The 22802-nt window shown below is 38.9% G+C and overlaps 2 protein-coding genes across 5 annotated transcripts in view; both read left to right on the top strand.

Annotated features, from left to right (window-relative positions):
* The window catches only part of scarb2b (scavenger receptor class B, member 2b), a 48489-nt gene extending 37215 nt beyond the window's left edge, over positions 1–11274 (top strand). For 2 of the 3 annotated variants that reach the window (XM_079585817.1, XM_079585816.1), the window contains 5 exons: positions 3124–3197; positions 3310–3361; positions 3442–3594; positions 7367–7414; positions 8634–11274. In XM_079585817.1, the coding sequence (XP_079441943.1) occupies positions 3124–3197; positions 3310–3361; positions 3442–3594; positions 7367–7414; positions 8634–8741 (435 nt within the window). In that variant the 3' untranslated portion in view covers positions 8742–11274. The remainder of the gene's footprint in view (positions 1–3123; positions 3198–3309; positions 3362–3441; positions 3595–7366; positions 7415–8633) is intronic. The other variant, XM_079585818.1, reaches the window with a different exon arrangement.
* Positions 11275–15712: 4438 nt separating this feature from the next.
* Positions 15713–22802, top strand: part of ric1 (RIC1 homolog, RAB6A GEF complex partner 1) — a 79910-nt gene continuing 72820 nt past the window's right edge. For both annotated transcript variants that reach the window (XR_013794640.1, XM_079586527.1), the window contains exon 1: positions 15713–16292. Coding sequence is in view for 1 of the 2 variants with exons in the window: in XM_079586527.1 (XP_079442653.1) it covers positions 16152–16292 (141 nt within the window). In the remaining variant the exon portion in view is untranslated. The remainder of the gene's footprint in view (positions 16293–22802) is intronic.

Consider the following 22802-nt stretch of genomic DNA (forward strand, 5'->3'; position numbering starts at 1 on the left):
GCAGGTTTAGGGATAGGGCAGTGTAAGGTGTGTGTGTGTGTGTGTGATGGGTAGGTTTAGGGATAGGGCAGTGTAAGGTGTGTGCGTGTGTGTGTGTGTGTGTGATGGGTAGGTTTAGGGATAGGGCAGTGTAAGGTGTGTGTGTGTGTGTGTGTGTGTGTGATGGGTAGGTTTAGGGATAGGGCAGTGTAAGGTGTGTGTGTGTGTGTGATGGGTAGGTTTAGGGATAGGGCAGTGTAAGGTGTGTGTGTGTGTGTGTGTGATGGGTAGGTTTAGGGATAGGGCAGTGTAAGGTGTGTGCGTGTGTGTGTGTGTGTGTGATGGGTAGGTTTAGGGATAGGGCAGTGTAAGGTGTGTGTGTGTGTGTGTGTGTGTGTGATGGGTAGGTTTAGGGATAGGGCAGTGTAAGGTGTGTGTGTGTGTGTGATGGGTAGGTTTAGGGATAGGGCAGTGTAAGGTGTGTGTGTGTGTGTGTGTGTGTGATGGGTAGGTTTAGGGATAGGGGCAGTGTAAGGTGTGTGTGTGTGATGGGTAGGTTTAGGGATAGGGCAGTGTAAGGTGTGTGTGTGTGTGTGTGTGATGGGCAGGTTAAGGGATAGGGGCAGTGTAAGGTGTGTGTGTGTGTGTGTGTGTGTCCCTGCTGGCGAGGTAGTACTTTTTCAAAGTTCAGGAACTTTCGGGGGCGGGACTTGTGCGCTGAAGATGCTGATTGGTTGTGTTCACGCCGCATTTTGACTGGAGGACTCCACGCAGCATTCTATTTTAACCGGAATTTTTAAAAATCTATTGTGGTTCGTGGCTTCATGCAGTCAGAGTTGTCTGTCTGCAAATATGGAATTTAATAAAAAACAAACAAAAAAAAAAACAGCTGGACCGAAGACGAGGTTCAGGCTTTATTAAGCGTATTTGTGTAACAGGAAATTTTCTGCGCGTTCGTCCCAGCCATCTCACATTCAATGTCCGCAATACATCACAAACACAACTGCAGCACAGTTTGAATCTCCTCCATACCGATTATAAATGTGGCGCTCAAAACTGATTACTGTCCGTCGCAGACTGGGAGGAGCAGTCGCGCGCAGTTTATAATCTCCCCGGTACTTTAGACCGCGGTGTAAACGCAGAGAGCAACCGGTCTGGGGCAAAAAAAGTTCCTGGGAAAAAAGTTCCTGGGAAAAAAGTTCCTGGGACAAATTGTTCCGGGTAATTTCGGTGGAAACGCGGCTTATAACAACCATTACGCCTATGGAATGTCCTCACAAGGATAGAAAAACAAACAAAAGGTTTAGGGATAGGGCAGTGTAAGGTGTGTGTGTGTGTGTGTGTGTGTGTGTGTGTGTGTGTGTGTGTGTGTGTGTGTGTGTGTGTGTGTGTGTGTGTGTGTGTGTGTGTGTGTGTGTGTGTGTGTGTGTGTGTTTATACAGTTTAGAGTTACAGGGAGGGACAGTGTATGTCAATGTGCCAGTTTAGCCAACTTGGATAATTTTCAACTGTAGTCCCTGGGCAGCTGTAATATATTTAAACAAATCAACAACACTTATACATACAGTAGACCACATTTCATAAGAATACATCAAGTACATTAAAACAAGGACAGCAAAACATAAAACAAGGCAAAGCACGCTTCAGGTGATTTGAAATAGCCATAAAGTATGGGCACACACTTCATTGTCTTTTAACAATGATTCTGTGTGTGTGTGTGTGTGTGTGTGTGTGTGTGTGTGTGTACATGTTCAGTATTTAAAAATGTTTATGTTAAATGCAATCAATCATGACTTGACAGCACTAATACAGTTTAATACAACCTGCTAGGCAGTACTTACAACATGATTAGAAGGATAATATTTTAAATATTAGGATAATATTTGAAAGTTTTGCGTATCGATCAGTTGTTGCCGCCGTCAGAAATCTTCACAATTATCGGCGTCGCCTAAAAATAAAGTCTGGATGATCTGTAGTTACTCCGAGATCCCGAGGTAGTTCTTCCAGTAATGTTAACAGAATGTTTGTTAAAGTTATCTGGTCTTTTATTAACGTTCACAAAAACATTATTTATACATCCTGTTTTTCCTCACACATTTCAGTTGGATGTTCCTGTTTTTAAATGTTGATACTTGTTTCGGAATATTCAGAAAACATTCAAAAGTAACATTCCCATAATGTTGAAGAATGATACAATGGAATGTTCCCTAAACGCTACATGTTAATGTAAAGCGCTTTGAGGTCTCAGAAAAAACGCTATATAAATGTAACGAATTATTATTATTAAACATTCACATAACCAACGTTCGGAGATGTAACTTTTTCATAACTTAATGGGAACATTAACATTAAAACGTTCCTGGAACAGATTTTTGCTAGCCGAGAAGGAAGCAAAACGAGAAGATTTCACGTACCTTCTGTTCATAGCATTTTAGGCGAAATATGATCGAATATGTGTACTATTTAATCAAATATAATTGTAGTACGTTTATGAGATCGTTCATGATATGTGACCCTGGACCACAAAACCTGTCATTGGTAAATTTTTTTACATTTAGATTTATACATAATATGAAAGCTGAATAAATAATCTCTCCATTGATGTGTGGTTTGTTAGGATATGACAATATTTGGTCGAGACACAACTATTGAAAATCTGGAATCTGAGGAGCAAAAAAATCGAAACATTGAGAAAATCTCCTTTAAAGTTGTGCATTTATGTTCACGATTGTGCTGCATTCACTCACAAAAATACATGTTTTATATATTTACGGTAGGACATTTACTAAATATCTTCATGGAACATGATCTTAATATCCTCATGATTTTTGGCATAAAAGAAAAATTAATAATTTTGACCCATACATGTATAGTTGCTATCGCCACAGATATACCCGTGCGACTCCAGACTGGGTTTGTGGACCAGAGACACATATAATTGTAGTACGTTAATGAGAATCATGATATGTGAATGCTTGGCTAAAGAGGTGCGTCTTTGCCTCAGGCTATTCCAGAGTTAAGGATCTAAATGCAGAAAACGCTCATTTTGGTGATCTGTGCCTCTTTCTATGATGTATGTTTTCCTGTGTAATTAGTGTGTTAACTGCAATCTGACTCAGATCTTGACTTCTTCTCCTGTGTCAGACTATGGGAATGCCTGTTCGTGCCATGAAAAGAGCCCAGATCAACATTCATCTCGACAGAGTAACCGGCTTTCCGTGAGTGATGTTTTCCTGTCTGATATATTTAATCACGGCGTTCTGATAAACAGGCGTACGTGTGTTTATATAGTTTTAAAGCTGAAGGTCTTTGTCTCTTTCGTTTCCTCAGTATGACCAAGAGTCTCAACAATACTATCTTCCCCATTGTGTTTCTGAACGAGGTGAGAGTCGTGGGATGATTTAATCTTCCATCACAGTTGAATATCGTGTTGAATGTGTGTTTGCATGATTTGTGTTGCAGTCAGTGGTGATTGACGACGCTTCGGCCGCGAGGATTCAGAAGCTTCTGCTCATCGTGACTTTAGTCTCTCATTTTCCTCTTATCATCATCGCTCTGGGAGCCATCCTGCTCGCAGTCTCCATCATCCTCGCCATACGCTTCTATCAAAACAAGGTAATGACGTGTTGAAAGCAGAAGAATCACTAGTATATCCCCAGATCACTCTTCATTTTCCCACCAAATCATTGGCTGTCAGTGCGGTTCACACGCACTAAAGCAGCGTCATGTGACACTAATTTATGCGCCAAATCATTCCACGAATATTTATGTGTCTGTTCTGTGTGTGTTTATTGTGGAAACAGAACGCTATTCTTCCACAACGACCTTTATGAATCAATATTCTCATTCACACGGTTCATAGAAAAGACATGTGTGGAGTTTGAGAAAATCGGTGGAGCTGGTGTGACATTAACTCAAAAATATGTTCTTTGTCTGAACGTTCAAAAGCTCTTGGTTATGTAAATGTCACGAAGAAACATTCACCCTTAAATGCATGAATGTTTCGCCAACCATTATTACATATTCGGGTCTTTAGTGAAGATAAATCTCTCTAACACGGATGGATCTCGAACTGCCGCAATAGTATAAAACTCTACTGATATTTTTATAACAATTACAAAAGAATATAATAAAGCATATTTCGTTACCTTTTGGAGCTTGGGAGGGATACATTTGAGCAGATTGTTGCTCTATTGTTTATAATGAATAGATTGATAAATACTAAGAAATCTTAGTACCGATAACGATAATTCTTTGTTTGAAAGCCGATAACCGATAATTCTTTATATTTGTGCGCCGATAACCAATAATTCTTTGTTTGAATGCCGATAACCTATATTTCTTTATATTTGTAAGCTGATAACCAATAATTCTTTGTTTGAAAGCTGATAACCGATAATTCTTTATATTTGTAAGCCGATAACCGATAATTCTTTGTTTAAAGGCCGATAACCGATAATTCTTTATATTTGCAAGCCAATATCTGATCATTCTTAGTTTGAAAGCAAATAACCGATAATTCTTTATATTTGTAAGCTGATAACCAATAATTCTTTGTTTGAAAGCCGATAACCGATAATTTTTTATATTTGTAAGCCAATAACCGGTAATTCTTTATATTTGTAAGCCGATAACCAATAATTCTTAGTTTGAAAGCAAATAACCGATAATTCTTTATATTTGTAAGCCAATAACCGGTAATTCTTTATATTTGTAAGCCGATAACCAATAATTCTTAGTTTGAAAGCAAATAACCGATAATTCTTTATATTTGTAAGCCGATAACCGATAATTCTTTGTTTGAAAGCAAATAACCGGTAATTCTTTATATTTGTAAGCCGATAACCAATAATTCTTAGTTTGAAAGCAAATAACCGATAATTTTTTATATTTGTAAGCCAATAACCGGTAATTCTTTGTTTGAAAGCCGATAACCGATAATTTTTTATATTTGTAAGCCGATAACCGATAATTCTTTGTTTGAAAGCCGATAACCGATAATTTTTTATATTTGTAAGCCAATAACCGGTAATTCTTTATATTTGTAAGCCGATAACCAATAATTCTTAGTTTGAAAGCAAATAACCGATAATTCTTTATATTTGTAAGCCGATAACCGATAATTCTTTATATTTGTAAGTAGGGCTGTCAATCTTCCTCTATAATACTATTCGAATTCCATTCCTTATTTTATTTAATATTCGAATAATATTCGAATATTAAATGCTCAAATTCATCCTATTATTAATATTTGCGACATTACACAGGCTTATGGATCGTCAATGCCACTATAGCATTTGGTTGTTGTTACACGTTCTGTCCACTAGAGGGACAGCTAACATTACAATAAACATTTAGAAACGGGTGATCGCGTTTTTTTATTAACAATAAAACAGCGGAACAAAATGAATGACTTTAATTTGGCAACTTTAATGGACATTTTTCCACTGATCAGTTGTCTGATGTTGTGTCAGATTTTCACAACTCTGTCAGTGATTGTTGCGCGGCTAGGACAGCAGACAGCTGGTAAGCCCCGTGATGAAGAGAAGAAAATAAGTCATTCTTGCCTGTTTTAGCAGCGGTTCCTTGGACAGATCGCCTATAGCTTGTCATGGTGTAGCGTTGTCAGATGTGCCCTAATGGTGCGTTCACACCGGACGCGAATAGCGAATAGGACACAAAATTGGTCAAGTGTATAACTACCGGTAGACACGGCAGGCGCGAATTTGACGCGCTATTCGCGTCCGGTGTGAACGCACAGTAAGGTTGCAAGTTGAGGAGTGATATTTCATTCAGACTTTATTTGTGATTTAATTTTCCCATTTATGATTTGAAATCCAAACACCTTCCACACATCGCTTCTCAAATTGTCAGGAGTGGTGATCTCCGTTTCCATGGAGACATTGCTCGCCGCCATTATTGACAGTATTGTTATGACGATGCAGCGTGGATAACGCGCACAATTGTGTTACGATTCAATTTTTTAATTGTTTATCAGACGAAACAAAAGCATTTCATTTTCACATGCCTGTGTAAGCCAAGTTGGCGAGAAAGGCAATATATCATATAATAAAATAATTAAAAAAAAGAAAAAAAAAGCAATATTCGAATAGTAACTTCAGCATTCGAATAGTATTGATTTTTTTAATATTCGAATTATATTCGAATTTCGGAATTCGTTCCAACAGCCCTATTTGTAAGCAAATAACCAATAATTCTTTATATTTGTAAGCCGATAACGTATATTTTTTTATATTTGTAAGCCGATAACCGATAATGCTTTATATTTGTAAGCCAATAACCGATAATTCTTTGTTTGAAAGCCGATAACCGATAATTCTTTATATTTGCAAGCCAATATCTGATCATTCTTAGTTTGAAAGCAAATAACCGATAATTCTTTATATTTGTAAGCCGATAACTGATAATTATCGGCTTACAAATATAAAGAATTATCGGTTATCGGCTTGCAAATATAAATAATTACCGGTTATCGGCTTACAAACAAATAATTACCGGTTATTGGCTTACAAACAAAGAATTATCGGTTATCGGCTTTCAAACAAAGAATTATCGGCTTATAAATAAAGATTTACCGGTTAACGGCTTACAAATATAAAGAATTATCGGTTATTTGCTTTCAAATTAAGAATTATCAGTTATCGGCTTGCAAATATAAAGAATTATCGGTTATCGGCTTACAACCAAAGAATTACCGGTTATTGGCTTACAAATATAAAGAATTACCGGTTATTGGCTTACAAATATAAAAAATTATCAGTTATCGGCTTTCAAACAAAGAATTATCGGTTAGCGACTTTCAAACAAAGAATTATCGGTTATCGGCTTACAAATATAAAGAATTATCGGTTATTTGCTTTCAAACTAAGAACTGATAATTCTTAGTTTGAAAGCAAATAACTTATAATTCTTTATATTTGTAAGCCAATAACCGATAATTCTTTGTTTGAAAGCAGATAACCGATAATTATTTATATTTGTAAGCCGATAACCGATATATTGGCCGATAAATCCAAATTCTGATTTTTATATAATTTTTGAGAGCCTGATTACAAAAACAAGTGTCTCACCATTAAAATCCACGTCCCAGGAATACAATTATAATGTTCTCATTATAATTGTATATATAGCCTATATGACAGACTTAAATGACTAGTAGCTTGTATCTAGACTGTGGTTATGTGACTCTGTGGTTTATGTGATGCTGTTTCCTGTCATAACTCAATCACGAGTTACTAACCGCCACATCCTGCTCTCCAGATCAACTCCTTAATCATGTAACAATGCTATGCAATCTTGCTTATTAACATTGTATGTCTAACCTGAGCAACTGAACACCGTGTTGTGCTGATCTGCTTTTATTTAGACTGAAGTGAAGCGTTTTGATTTCGCTGAGGCTTTCCGCTGCGCTCCTGTAAGTTCACACACTCATTAACATCTGACAATTAACACTGCTGGCTCAGGCCTGCTTCACACATCGCACGTCTGTGGCGCATATTCATTTCTGCAAAAAATATCATATAAGAATTGTCACATGCTGAACTCCTGTTGCTCAAACAGTAGATCATGGTGCTAACAAGCTAACACAAATATGTTCTAACGTTTTGCTAACATTCCCATTAAAATGGTATTTCTGAATGTTCAAAACATCCAGTTTTTTTAATGTTTTTGTGAAAGTTTAGGTAACATTTCATATAATTCTTCAAACATTATGGGAACGTTACTTTAGAATGTTCTCTAACAATTCAGAGACAAATTTGAATTACATTTACAAACATCCAGAGAACGTTCCATGAACAATATATAAATACTGTTTTCGTGCTAACGTTTTGTGAACATTATAAAAGACCAGATAACTTTAGCTGGATTTACGTTTTATTAATGTTACTGGAAGAACGTTCATAACTTTGCCAGAACGTTCCCTGTTTGGGTCTATCTCTAGGAAATGCATGAAAGTATCAAATGTAAATCCTAAAATGCAATGCAAGATGCTTAGAATAAAAGCGTTTACAAACATTAGACAACGTCCAAGTTAAACGTTTAAGAGAATAAAAAAAGTTCCTTGAATTATGTAATTTTTTTGCATGTTTAAGGTTTTTTTTGTGGGTTCCATTTACTATTATTATTATAATGAAGGATTATTATGATGTTTGCGGGTCAAGCTGAGCTTAACTGGCTTTAATACAATTCACCAAAAATCACATTTTGAAAATAGTAAATAATACCTATAGCAATGAGATCTAAACAGTATTATATTATAATGAAATGATGACTTTGACACATTCAACTACAAGAACATATAAATGTTTTGATGTAGAACATGGACAGGATCTAGTCCTCTCCTGAGACTCATAAGCAAGGGTATGAATATGTACATGCATTATTAATGTAAACACTCTTACTTATTAATCTAACTTGCTTGAGCTGAATCTCCTCCGGTCTGGTTAATCACATGATGCTTGCAACTGGTTTGAGGACTGAAACTCAAGGTACTCGAGGAATATGTTGGCCAAGTGTTTGTGTTCTTGACCTTGCATTGTTTGTTTTAGACTGATAACACACACACACACACACACACACACACACACACGTCACATACTAAACAATTGTTGTGTTTTCTTTCTTATTTTTAGCCATCTGCAAAGAAAGACACATCATACTCTCCTGTGAGCGGCAAAGCGGACGATCAAGAGGAGAAGAACGGAACGTTTATCGGCATGACGGCCGTGGACAAGTCCTAAACTGCTGAGAGTGTGTGTGTGTGTGTGTGTGTGTGTGTGGTCACAGATGCTGTCTAACAAGCACTATCAGTAGTTTGTGGAGCGGTGTGTGTCAGTACACGACGGTCATGATTCACACACTGACTCTTCCTCAGGACTAAAGCCGTTAGGAAACAGGGATCTTGATGAAGGACTGAAGAGTGTCTCTGTACACACACACTTCAGGGTCATTCAACATCTGTTTAGTTACATATTTAAACACTTTGAGCAACACTGAAGCTGCTGTAAGTGATTTCTAGGAGGTTCACACACACACACACACAATGCTCTCGCTAGTGACACACACTCAACATATATTTAGGCCTAAATTTAAGATTCATCTATTTAAATTGCATATCAATTTTCCATTTGATACCATACGTCACGTGACATGGCGTCTGCGCTGTCTTAAGTTGGACAAACATTTCTAACCAGCATGCACTGCTTCAAGTCAGCCGCCGATCGATCTGTGCAGCGCTGCATGAAGTCGAACAAGCCTTGTGTGTGTTAATGGGCGGGGTTTGACACAGAGGGTGTGTTTATGTTTTAGTGGGCGTGGTTTGACACAGAGGGTGTGTTTGTTTTAGTGGGCGTGGTTTGACACAGAGGGTGTGTTTATGTTTTAGTGGGCGTGGTTTATCACAGAGTGGGGGTTTATGTTTTAGTGGGCGTGGTTTATCACAGAGAGGGTGTGTTTATCTTTTAGAGGGCGGGGTTTATCACAGAGAGGGTGTTTATCTTTTAGTGGGCGGGGTTTATCACAGAGAGGGTGTGTTTATCTTTTAGAGGGCGGGGTTTATCACAGAGAGGGTGTTTATCTTTTAGTGGGCGGGGTTTATCACAGAGAGGGTATGTTTATGTTTTAGTGGGCGGGGTTTATCACAGAGAGGGTGTGTTTATGTTTTAGTGGGCGGGGTTTATCACAGAGAGGGTGTGTTTATCTTTTAGTGGGCGGGGTTTATCACAGAGAGGGTATGTTTATCTTTTAGTGGGCGGGGTTTATCACAGAGAGGGTATGTTTATGTTTTAGTGGGCGGGGTTTATCACAGAGAGGGTGTGTTTATCTTTTAGTGGGCGGGGTTTATCACAGAGAGGGTGTGTTTATCTTTTAGTGGGCGGGGTTTGGCACAGAGAGGGTGTGTTTATCTTTTAGTGGGCGGGGTTTGGCACAGAGAGGGTGTGTTTATCTTTTAGTGGGCGGGGTTTGGCACAGAGAGGGTGTGTTTATCTTTTAGTGGGCGGGGTTTGGCACAGAGGGCGTGTGTGGTTGAAAATAAAGCTCCTGAAATCACTTGCAGCATCTTTAACAATTAGACACTATGACTGAGCTTCCCAACTTAATATTTGTGTCACTAAATGCTCGTTCACACAGGACGTGTGTTCAGGAACACCTGGAAGTTTTACTTTGACATGGCACACGTGTACATAGACAAACAATAAAACATCCAGTGTGAGCGAGCCATACGCGACTGAACTGCTGTGCCTTGTTAGAAATGTTTGTTTTGTTAATTTTGTGTCTTTATTTCAATGAACAGGTGACATCACATCACTGTGCCTTCTTACAGAGAAGTGTCATATACTAAAGTTAAGGTTTAATGATCTAATATTTGTTGATTTGATGTAAATATGAACTTTGATCCTCAAACACTAAACGCAGACGAATGTCTGAGATTTATTTGAGGTGATTTCAAGGTTTATTGTTATGAAATGATGATCTGTAAGTATTATTTGACCGAGCAAGATTGCAGTGAGATTGAATAGTGTTACTAATATTTCAGAATCTCTTCTGAAGTATGAAAATAAGTATTTTTAAAAGGTTCAATCTGTATATTTTCATTGTTTAGAAGATTACACATGGGTGTTTTGATATGTTACAGTGTCATGTTTCTACTGGCTTTCCTTCAACTACATGCTTTGGTGCAAAATCATAACATAATAACCTCTTATCGTCACTGCAGGTGTGTAATATCAATCACATAGCATTAAAATACACCATATTAAATGTAATTCTAAAGCTGCACGTTTAACGCACTGTTTTTTTTTTTTTTTTTAGATGGTCACTGGTTTCAATCTCTGAGCCATTTTATTTGAGTTTTATGATTTCTTTGTCATTATACCGATGTGCCAAACATGAAAAATTTGCACTTGATGAGTTTGATTCACTTGGACGTCAATGGAAAAATCACACAGTGAAATTTCATATTTGAGCCCGAGTTCAAATGATAGTGTCTGTATCCGAATCTTTGTGCTTCACTGTGAATGTAATGTGCTTTAAATGCATTTTTGTGTCATTTTCAGGTGTTAAATGATGCTGATCTTGCCTTCATCAGTGTATAAACTATAAAACTCAGTGGCCTTCGATCGATGAACACAGACTGTTTATTGTCTTCTGCATCTGTCCAGCTGTTAGATTTCTATATTCAGACTGCACAAATAATTGTACAGTTTTGTATATAAATGACGCCTTTTTTCCTGTGGATTTATAAGAAAATACAATTAAAAAGACTTTCTGAAAGGCATATGTTTTGTATTTTATTTTGTACTCGTGTGTTTTTATAATAACTCCTTTTCTAAATCGTACTTCTGATTATACGCATTAATAATACCCTAAAAATTACATTGTAACTAATTTTAGTCGTCAAAAATTTTGTATGAACCTAAAACAATTCATACCAACAGATTAACACTTTTTATAGAGTACTTGAGACTGCAAATATGGTGGCTGTTATGATAAACTACTTATTACTTATTAGTTGCTTTGGATAAAAAAATCAATGAATAGCCTAAATGTAAATGTATGCAATGCAAATGTATCTATGGAAGCCCATTTGTCACATAAGGAGAAAAATCATGCCTTTGTAAATAAATTATGACATTAAAAAGTCCATATTATGACATACTAGGGTCGAATTTGGCACGAAGTTGAAATTATGACAAAATGTCATTAGAGTCGTTTTGACTTTTTATCTCAAAAAGTATCATGACATTTTATGCCACAATTGTTCCATGTCTCCCAGATACCTACAATAAAATGCTAGATTTCTTTGGAAACACTGTATAATAATATAATATATCCACACCACATCAGCCACAGATGATAAAAATGTTGGCAATTATCTTGCCAATGATAAAGAAAAAGGTACACAGTACAATTGAATTCAACGTTTTATTCTATATTAGCACATGTAGTGCCGTTATGGTCCCCAAATGATTAAAATCTGTGGTAAAGTGTTCTATAGAATAAGTTTAAAGACATTATTAGTAAAGAAAAGCGCCCGCTGGCTGAGAGGTTTGTTTGTGTTGTTGCTCCTCCGCGCCGCTGGGTGGCAGCAGTGACATCATCAGCGTCCGCGTCATTCAGCGTCACACACGCTCCGCGTCATTCAGCGTTACAACACATTACTTCAGCTTCCGCACAACAAGGTGAGTTTTACACACTTTTACTGCGTTTAGTGTAGATTTGAATTAAATATATGTTCTTCTGCTCTTATGTGTGATACGTAGATGAGAATGAAGTGGTCGTGTGTCTTTATAGCACGGATTTATGGTTATAAACAGGCAGAGCGGTTATCATCGAGCTAACAGACTCTGATTTGGTCATGTAATGTTAAATATCATAATGTTTACAATAAATGTAAATATCTATAGTACTACCATGCCTTTGGACGGATACTAAGGTGTTCCTTGAAATGTCGTGTATGTAACATATATAAATAATTAAAATAATATAGGCCACTTTATACTGGTAACATTTGGCATTATAATATCAGGACCCACACATATTCCCCCATTGCATTATTATACATTATATTCAACATTATATACAGTAGTTTAATGTAGTACTGACACTACAACTCTGAAAACGTAATTTTTGTCTCTCACAGTCATTTTTCTTTTGGGTGAAGATGAACTATAGCCTACACACAAAACATATTGTCACTATCCACAATACATATTGATGCATTTTTGTATTGTGATATATTGTGACACGATATTATTATAAATATTAATATTAATGATGTGTTGTGTTTTCAGTTGTCTTTAGATATTAATAATGTGTTGTGTGTTGAGTTCTCCGCAGATATTAATATTAATGATGTGTTGTGTGTTCAGTTCTCCGCAGATATTAATATTAATGATGTGTTGTGTGTTCAGTTCTCCGCAGATATGGTGTGTATTCCCTGTATCGTGATCCCAGTTCTGCTGTGGGTTTATAAGCGGTTCCTGGAGCCGTTCATCTATCCCCTCATCTCTCCCTTCATCTCTCGCTTCTGGAGGAGCGCCGTGACGGAGACGCCACAGAAACCCTGCGCTGTACGTACACACACACACTCACTCACGCTATACAGATCATCATATACTGACAAACACCAATATTAAAGAAACACTAAGGAAGATTTAAACCTTAAAATAATGTTTCCGAACTCGTATCAGCGGTTCATCAAGTCGTAACGGTGAACGGCACTTCTGCGGTCCTTTATAACCACACGCTGTAAGGTTGCCAGATCAGGTCCCGTTTCTGTAGTTCTAATGAGACATAAGAAAACTACAAATTTGACTTGCTTTACGTCAATAGTAATTTTTTAGTTTTTCTTCGTTTCTCATGTCGCAATACATCATACTTTCATAAAATCATGCATCATACTCGACCTTGTCCTACATCGTTCAGTCCAAACCCGGCGCTGGATAAACAGCGAGTGTGCGCGTGACAGTAGCTGCGGTACGCTAAATTATTTACCACAGCTGTAATGGACAATTCCGCTTCCAACCTGTAGGGCGACCGCAGAGGAAAAGTGCTTAGTGTTGCTTTAATACAGTGTGGAGCTCATTTCAGAGTCTTCACGGAATAATTCAACTTATTATTTACTCTCATGTCATTTCAAATGTATAGGTTGCACTTTATTTTACAGTACATGCATTTATATGAAAGTTCTGGTTATATGAGGTACATACATGGGTTAGGTTTACAGTAGCTTCCGGGTTACTACATAGTTATTACCCAGTTATTGTCATTACTATAACAAGTACATAGTGAGAACAGGACTGTACATGTGAAACTGGAAAAATTAGAATATGGTGCAAAAGTTCAGTAATTCAACTTAAAAGGTGAAACTAATATATTATATAGACTCATTACATTCATATTTCAATATTTCAAGCCTTTATTTGTTATAATTGTGATGATTATGGCTTACATCTTATGAACACCTTTTCACAATATTCTAATTTTGAATTTGGGGTTTTCATATTGAAATTTGCATGTAATGAGTCTATATAATATATTAGTTTCACCTTTTAAGTTGAATTACTGAAATAAATGAACTTTTGCTCCATATTCTCGTTTTTTCCAGTTTCGCCTGTAGTTCTTTATTTGACGGGGACAATGGACAGGAAAAAATCCCCCAAAATGATAAAACCATAACAAACAAAACACAACCTGACTCCTCTTTAAACACGTTTACTCCTGAGCTTAAGCTGTGCAGAAGTGGGACCCTCTAACATGAGCTGGTACAGTAGTGCAGTTATTAACCGGTGTTCCTCTCTCCCTCAGGACGAGTGTAACGGGGCGGCGAACGGGTCCACGGCACACGCGCCGAAGACGGTGGCCGACAAGAAAGCCGACTGACGGATCTCGTGTCCACAATCTGCTCCTGGACGAGATTTACACGTGTAGATATGATTTAATATGTGTAGCTTTACTATAGGAACTAATATATGAACACACACACACACCGCTCCTGTCAGAAACATTAAATACTTTAATAATGTTTAATAAAAATGAATCTGTTTTTATCATTCCATAACACTGTTGTTCTCAATTATGTCTTTCTATCTTCTTCTCACACATTGACTGCAAAAGTTCTGTGTATAATTTATGAGACTTAATATAAAATAAACGTTGAATTATTTTAATTGTGGCTGGTCTATCTTTATAATAACTAATAAAACAATGCAGATGTCTGATACTAAAATTACTTGTTTTTATTAACGCCTGAAATCTACAGTTTTATGTTTCTCAGGGATACTCTCAATAAATTATAATAATATACATTTTAGCTATTTGGTATAGCTATAATATTATATCATATCTATATGTAATTAAATATAATATTTTTGTGGCAAGAAGGAAAATCTAATGTTAATATCGTGGTCAGGCTGCGGCGCATTACTCATGTCCACCAGCAGGAGGCGCCGGAACTCCGGGGATCGTGTTTACTCAAGCTCTGAGGAAATGACGTATTACGCCAAAGTGTTCTGATGCGTCATGAATAACAGAAATCGAGGGAGACCCAGAGCGCGCGAGACACTTGAGCTGAGAACCATTTCCGGTCGTGATGCTGAATCCGCTTTTGGGAATATAAAGACACTTTAATTCAGTAGTGTGTTTTATTGAGTTTGTAAGTAAAAACCTTTGCTTAATCATAATAATTGTTATTTTATGTCTATATAAAAATACGTATCTAGCTGAAGAAGAAATAGCAATTTCTTAATTGTGACTGACAGAGAAAATAACAGCAAGAACAAAATGTCGAAATATTAACAGTAACATTTTAATAATGATTTTACGGACATGTATTACATTTTTTGTGTGTCTGACAGTTTAAACATTTTCCCGCCATTAAAATGCGTAAGTATCTAAGGAAGAAATGTAAAGTTATTAATTGTAACCATAGACAGTATAAGAAGATTGTAACTGACAAAGAAAATAACAGCAAGAACAAATGTCAAAATATAAACAGTAACATTTTAATTATGATTTTACGGACATGTTAGAATTTCTGTTTGACAGTTTATAATATATTCCCGCTCTAATCCGTTTAAAATCAGAATTGACAGTTTAAAAATATTCCCGCTCTAGGTCGGTTTAAAAATCATAGGTAAATCAGTCTTCCGTTAACCTCAATGTATTGCGGGCCGCCTCGCGCCCCCTACCGGCAGAACTCGTCATGACCGCGCGTGTAAATACCGTTACGGCTCCGAGGCGTTCAGAAGCACCGAGTTGATCAGGATAAATAAGAGACTAAAGATGGCGACGGTGGAGGATTCATGGGACAAATTCGGATCCAAAACTTCCCTTTGGAAAACTGAGTCCAGCGGCCCAGTCGCGCACTGAGAACCGCAAACCCCCGCGACACCGAGCCGAGACCCGCTTCCGTTTCTGCGGCTCCATTACGCGTTTTTTATGTGAACATTCTCGATTGCAGTAAAAAAATAAAGCGGAATTTGGACACAGATCATCCGAACCCACACCGAATCCAGCCGAGATGATCCCTGACTGAACCCGCACCGAGTCCGTGTGTACGTGTAGTTCGGTTCTGGTGCATGGAGGCCGCGGGAGGGAGTCTGCCCGCCCCGGTGTCGCAGTGATTTGGGTCAGAACACCGGATCGTGATGTATTTTCTGAGCGGCTGGCCGCGGAGGCTCCTCTGCCCGCTGCGGAGCGGCGAACGGCCCTTTCTGGTCGAGCCCAGCGCGCAACGCTTCTTCCTAGCCGTGCTGTCCGAGACCCAGATCAGCATCTGGTTCAGCAGGGTAAGAACACATCCAACTCTTACACAACATAACTCACTCATTAGATGCTTTAGTGCTGGTGCCGTGGCTTAGTGGGTAACCTGAAGGTTGGAGGTTTGAATCCCAGAAATGTCATCAGGTCTTTAAAGGGAAGCTGTGGCTTAGTGGTTAAAGTGCTGCTAGCCTGGAGGGTTTGGGTTTTACAGATGTACGTCCAACTCATTAAGGTGCTGGAGTGATGTGGCTTAGTGGTAAAGCATCAGGGATGGCGATGGAAAGGTTCGAACTTCGCACACATCTGGCCCACATCTGGCTGGATCTGGACCACATCTGGACCAACACTGTTGCTGTGTGGGATTACTCATAGGAATAGTCTGTAGTGGGTTATACAGTTTAAATGGACTTCATACCAGTGGGTTAATGGTTTAAATGCTGGATGTTGGGAATGTCAGTGGTCCAGTGTATCCTACAGTGTTATCCAGTGGTTTAAACACTTTAAATCCCAAAGGGTTGATTCATGTGAGCCGGATTCTGTGGTTCTGGTTCTGGGTGCTGTGGTTTAGTGGTGAATCGTTACGCAAAACGTTGTGAGTTCTAGTCCATAATGCATTCGTTCCTGTCAACATTGAACATCTGGTTTCTCAATGTCAAAAATAACCCAGTGTCGGCGGCGTTAAAGGGCTGATGTGGTGCTGTGGTGCTGTGGTTATTGGGCTCTGTGCTGCTGATACTGGTAGGTTTGAACCTCATGAGTTTTGAGTTCATGTATTCATAATGAATGATGAGGTTGAGGTCTGATGACCTGAAGGCTTGAACCTGAGAATGGTTTATTAATGAGTAACACCAAGTCCATCTGGACTGGAGTGTGTAACGGTAGTGTTGTTATGCTAGTTTGATTGAAAGGTGTGTGCTAGATTTGTTATAGTATTAATTAAATGCATAATAACCAGGTTTATCAATTCAATTTCAATTTAGAATGAGCTTTATTAGCATGACTGTGTATATCACAATGTTGCCAACGCATTGCTATATTATATATAGCCTAGATAATAAAACAAACAAACAAAACATGTTTGTATAGATCATGTTAAATGTAGCATAGTAACTCAAATAAATACAATCCATCTTAATAAATTAATAAATATTAGAGGGGCAGTCTAGAGAGTTAAGCATATCAATCATCCTATTGTTTAACTTTAACCAATCTCTTACATTTGAACTAATGGCATCACATTTAAACCGGTTCAGACTCTCCAACTAATGCTGGTGTGGAGGAGTGTGAATAAACTCTGTGTGTGGAATGAGTATTTGAATCAAATCAAGTAGAGGCAAATAATGATAGATAATGTGAGGATTTGTTTAGGTGTGTGTGTGTGTGTGTGTGTGTGTGTGTGTGTGTTGAGCGCCGTCACACAGATGTCAGGAGGCTCTGGCTGTGGTTGGTCGAGGGTTAAAGTGCAGGAGTTCCCAGAGTTCACAGCGGCTCGTGAGTTTCAGTGTGTTGACCATCAGAGACTCTCGCCTGTGTGTCGTCCTGAAGACCAGACGCTCCGTCCGGAGAGACAGACAGGCAGACAAACAGGCAGAGAGACAGACAGACAGACAAACAGGCAGAGAGACAGACAGACAGACAAACAGGCAGAGAGACAGACAGACAGACAAACAGGCAGAGAGACAGACAGACAGACAAACAGGCAGAGAGACAGACAGACAGACAGACAAACAGGCAGAGAGACAGACAGACAGACAAACAGGCAGAGAGACAGACAAACAGGCAGAGAGACAGACAGACAGACAAACAGGCAGAGAGACAGACAGACAGACAAACAGGCAGAGAGACAGACAGACAGACAAACAGGCAGAGAGACAGACAGACAGACAAACAGGCAGAGAGACAGACAAACAGGCAGAGAGACAGACAGACAGACAAACAGGCAGAGAGACAGACAGACAGACAAACAGGCAGAGAGACAGACAGACAGACAAACAGGCAGAGAGACAGACAGACAGACAAACAGGCAGAGAGACAGACAAACAGGCAGAGAGACAGACAGACAGACAAACAGGCAGAGAGACAGACAGACAGACAAACAGGCAGAGAGACAGACAAACAGGCAGAGAGACAGACAGACAGACAAACAGGCAGAGAGACAGACAAACAGGCAGAGAGACAGACAGACAGACAGACAGGCAGAGAGACAGACAAACAGGCAGAGAGACAGACAAACAGGCAGAGAGACAGACAGACAGACAAACAGGCAGAGAGACAGACAGACAGACAGACAAACAGGCAGAGAGACAGACAGACAGACAAACAGGCAGAGAGACAGACAAACAGGCAGAGAGACAGACAGACAGACAAACAGGCAGAGAGACAGACAGACAGACAAACAGGCAGAGAGACAGACAGACAGACAAACAGGCAGAGAGACAGACAGACAGACAAACAGGCAGAGAGACAGACAAACAGGCAGAGAGACAGACAGACAGACAAACAGGCAGAGAGACAGACAGACAGACAAACAGGCAGAGAGACAGACAAACAGGCAGAGAGACAGACAGACAGACAAACAGGCAGAGAGACAGACAAACAGGCAGAGAGACAGACAGACAGACAAACAGGCAGAGAGACAGACAGACAGACAAACAGGCAGAGAGACAGACAGACAGACAAACAGGCAGAGAGACAGACAAACAGGCAGAGAGACAGACAGACAGACAAACAGGCAGAGAGACAGACAGACAGACAAACAGGCAGAGAGACAGACAGACAGACAAACAGGCAGAGAGACAGACAGACAGACAAACAGGCAGAGAGACAGACAGACAGACAAACAGGCAGAGAGACAGACAAACAGGCAGAGAGACAGACAGACAGACAAACAGGCAGAGAGACAGACAGACAGACAGACAAACAGGCAGAGAGACAGACAAACAGGCAGAGAGACAGACAGACAGACAGACAGGCAGAGAGACAGACAGACAGGCAGAGAGACAGACAAACAGGCAGAGAGACAGACAGACAGACAAACAGGCAGAGAGACAGACAAACAGACAAACAGGCAGAGAGACAGACAAACAGGCAGAGAGACAGACAGACAGACAGACAGGCAGAGAGACAGACAAACAGGCAGAGAGACAGACAGACAGACAGACAGGCAGAGAGACAGACAAACAGGCAGAGAGACAGACAGACAGACAGACAGGCAGAGAGACAGACAAACAGGCAGAGAGACAGACAGACAGACAGACAGGCAGAGAGACAGACAAACAGGCAGAGAGACAGACAGACAGACAGACAGGCAGAGAGACAGACAAACAGGCAGAGAGACAGACAGACAGACAGACAGGCAGAGAGACAGACAAACAGGCAGAGAGACAGACAAACAGGCAGAGAGACAGACAAACAGGCAGAGAGACAGACAGACAGACAGGCAGAGAGACAGACAGACAGGCAGAGAGACAGACAGACAGGCAGGCAGAGAGACAGACAGTCAGAGAGATGGGCAGAAATGCAGATAGACAGTTATTGTTATTTTTATACTCTGATAAATGAGAGTTTGGCCTCTGACCAGATCTGCTTTTGATTGACGCTTCTTAAATACGAAGTTTAACTTTTATTTATGTATATTTTATGGAATATCATTTTGTGTTCTGCAGCAGGAAACTTTGTTATATAGTAAAATTAGTGTGTGTGTGTGTGTGTGTGTGTGTGTGTGTGTGTGGGGCTATCTCTCCGTCCGTCAGGTTTACACACAATGCTCATTGTTTAGTGTTCAGTTCCTGAGTAAGCCACTGTGACTCGAGCACAGACTGTGCAGACTCTGTTGATGATACTTTTATATACGCATAGATTGTGCCTGAAGATAATCCTGGGAAAATACTTCCAGGTGATCCTATACTTCCCACCGCTCCCAACACCCTTCCTGCCGTCCTCGCCGCTCTGTGCGAGTGTGTAGAGCTTCTCAGGCCATCCCGGGGAACAACGGAATGTGTGTGTGTGTGTGTGTTTAAAACAAAGTCTTCCTCTCCAGCTGTGTGACTCCACCTTCACACACACACACACACACACACTCGTCGTCAGTATGCTGAAGTCATGCATATCAAAGCGACTGGCCTCAACACGTTTACACACACACACACACACACACACACACACACACACACACACACACACGCGCTGCCGTCTCGTCTCTCGGCGTCTTTAACACTGAAGTGTTTCCTGCTCTGCTTCCTGTCTCCTGAAACCTGAATTAAAAGGATATTTCACACAGAAATCATCATTTACTCGCGTGTGACTGTGTTTCTTCCTGCTGTGGAACATAAAAGAAGATATTTTTGAAGAACCTTTGGAACCAAACAACATTGAACCCCAACTTTTTTATTATTCTGAACAAAAAAAATTCTCAAAATATCTTTTTATTTATTTATTGTACCACAGCGGACAGAAACAGTCATACAGGTTTTAAAGGGATAGTTCACTTTAAAATGAAAATTCGGTCATCATATACTCTCCCTCAAGATGTTTCAAACCTGTATGAGTTTCTCTCTTCTGCTGAACACAAAGGAAGATATTTAGAAGAATGTCGGTAACCAGACGGTTAACTGGTCCCATTGACTTCCATAGTAGGAAAAATAATAATATGGAAGTCAATATCTTCCTTTGTGTTCAGCAGAAGAGAGAAACTCATACAGGTTTGAAACATCTTGAGGGAGAGTATATGATGACCGAATTTTCATTTTAAAGTGAACTATCCCTTTAAATTATTATTTTCAGAAATTCAGGAGAGTTGGCTTTACAGGCGAAACTGGAAAAATTAGAATATGCTAATAGACTCTGTAAAATATTATATGACCAATGAGTTATGACAACATATGTTTTTACATCGCTTTAACTCGTTAAAATAAATTAAGCAATTTTCAACTTTTTATACAAGATTCAACTTTTTTAAAAGTCAGTTTAATGTAATTTAAGTTGAAATGTTGACTTTAACCTCCAAGTTGATTGTACTTAAAAATTTAAGGCAGCAACTTTATTTTTACAGTGTACATGCAAAGTGAGATATCATATTTCAAGCCTTAATTTGTTATGATTGTGATGATTATGGCTTACAGCTTATGAAAACCCCAAATTCAAAATTATAATATTGTGAAAAGGTTTTGATAAGCTGTAATCCATAATCATCACAATTATAACAAATAAAGGCTTGAAATATTGAAATATGAATGTAATGAGTCTATATAATATATTAGTTTCATCTTTTAAGTTGAATTACCGAGAACTTTTGCACCATATTCTCATGTTTCCAGTTTCGCCTGTGTTTGTAATGTTCAGTGTTTTGTAAGCGTGCACAAACTCAGTTCAACATGTCTTTGTTCATTCCACAGGTTTTCCCTTCGGCTTTTGCTTTGCCTTATTCATCATTTATGAGTTGCTTTGGATAAAAGCGTTTGCTGAATGAATGTAGATCACTGCAGAAAACAATTCTGTGGTTTCCATTTTTGACCTTAAGTTTGATCACCTTTCTTGGTTTGAAGCTCTTTAAACTCTAGTTGTCTCTTCCAGTGCTGGTTCCTCATTTAATGGACTATAATGAAATGGAGATAATTGGATGATATTTAATGAAAGGGAGATAATTGGATGTTGTATTGCACACACACACACACACACACACAACGCCTCTGTTGTAACTGCTCTCGATTGCGATACACACCCCTAGTGTGGTTATGATGTCAGACGTGTTTTACAGTGTGAATACAGGGTCCACATTTATAAACACATGTGCAATCAGATTAAATCCTAAAATCCCTTTCATCCTACGAACAAATAACGATTTAAAAGACGTGAAAACTTTCTAAAATGTACAATAACTGAAGGGCATTCGACTTTTTGCACACCAGTAATTAAAATAATCCAACATTGATTATGAAATATTAAAGTAATCTGAATTCTGCATATGAGCACACACTATTCTTCTGAATAGGTGGAGTTGATGCACATTGTGCTTGATTTTAAGATAAACTGTGATTTATAAAGACAGACGCATCTAGGAAGACTTAGACTTGTTTTTTGCATATAGACGTTTTATTAATCATAAAGATGTGTGCAGAATGTATGAATAACTCATTTAAACTCATTGAGATGTAAAGCAGCAGCAGATATAAAGTCACTTTTATTATTACACGTGTGTGTGTGTGTGTGTGTGTGTTGTGTAACGCTGTGCGATCATATTTCCTCTGTTGTGTGTGGGAACCTGTAAGATGAGTATTAGTGAACAACAATCCTCCCGCACCGTCCTTTACTGATGCTCACTTTCACAACACTGATCTAGACGTGTCTTCTTCTGTCTCAACCAATCGTGGGAGTTTGGGGGCGGGGCTATCCGTTTGACTGACCAATGACAGACAGTGTTTGAGAAACATGATTGGAAACGGTCATGATGTTGTCTGTACATGTGCAGTTTTGATCTAAACTGTGGGGTCATTAGTGGTCATCTTAACATCAGAACGAGATCTGAGCCTCGGTTCATG

Source organism: Phoxinus phoxinus (genome assembly GCF_949152265.1).
Source record: "Phoxinus phoxinus genome assembly, chromosome: 17".
NCBI classification, from domain to species: Eukaryota; Metazoa; Chordata; class Actinopteri; order Cypriniformes; family Leuciscidae; genus Phoxinus; species Phoxinus phoxinus.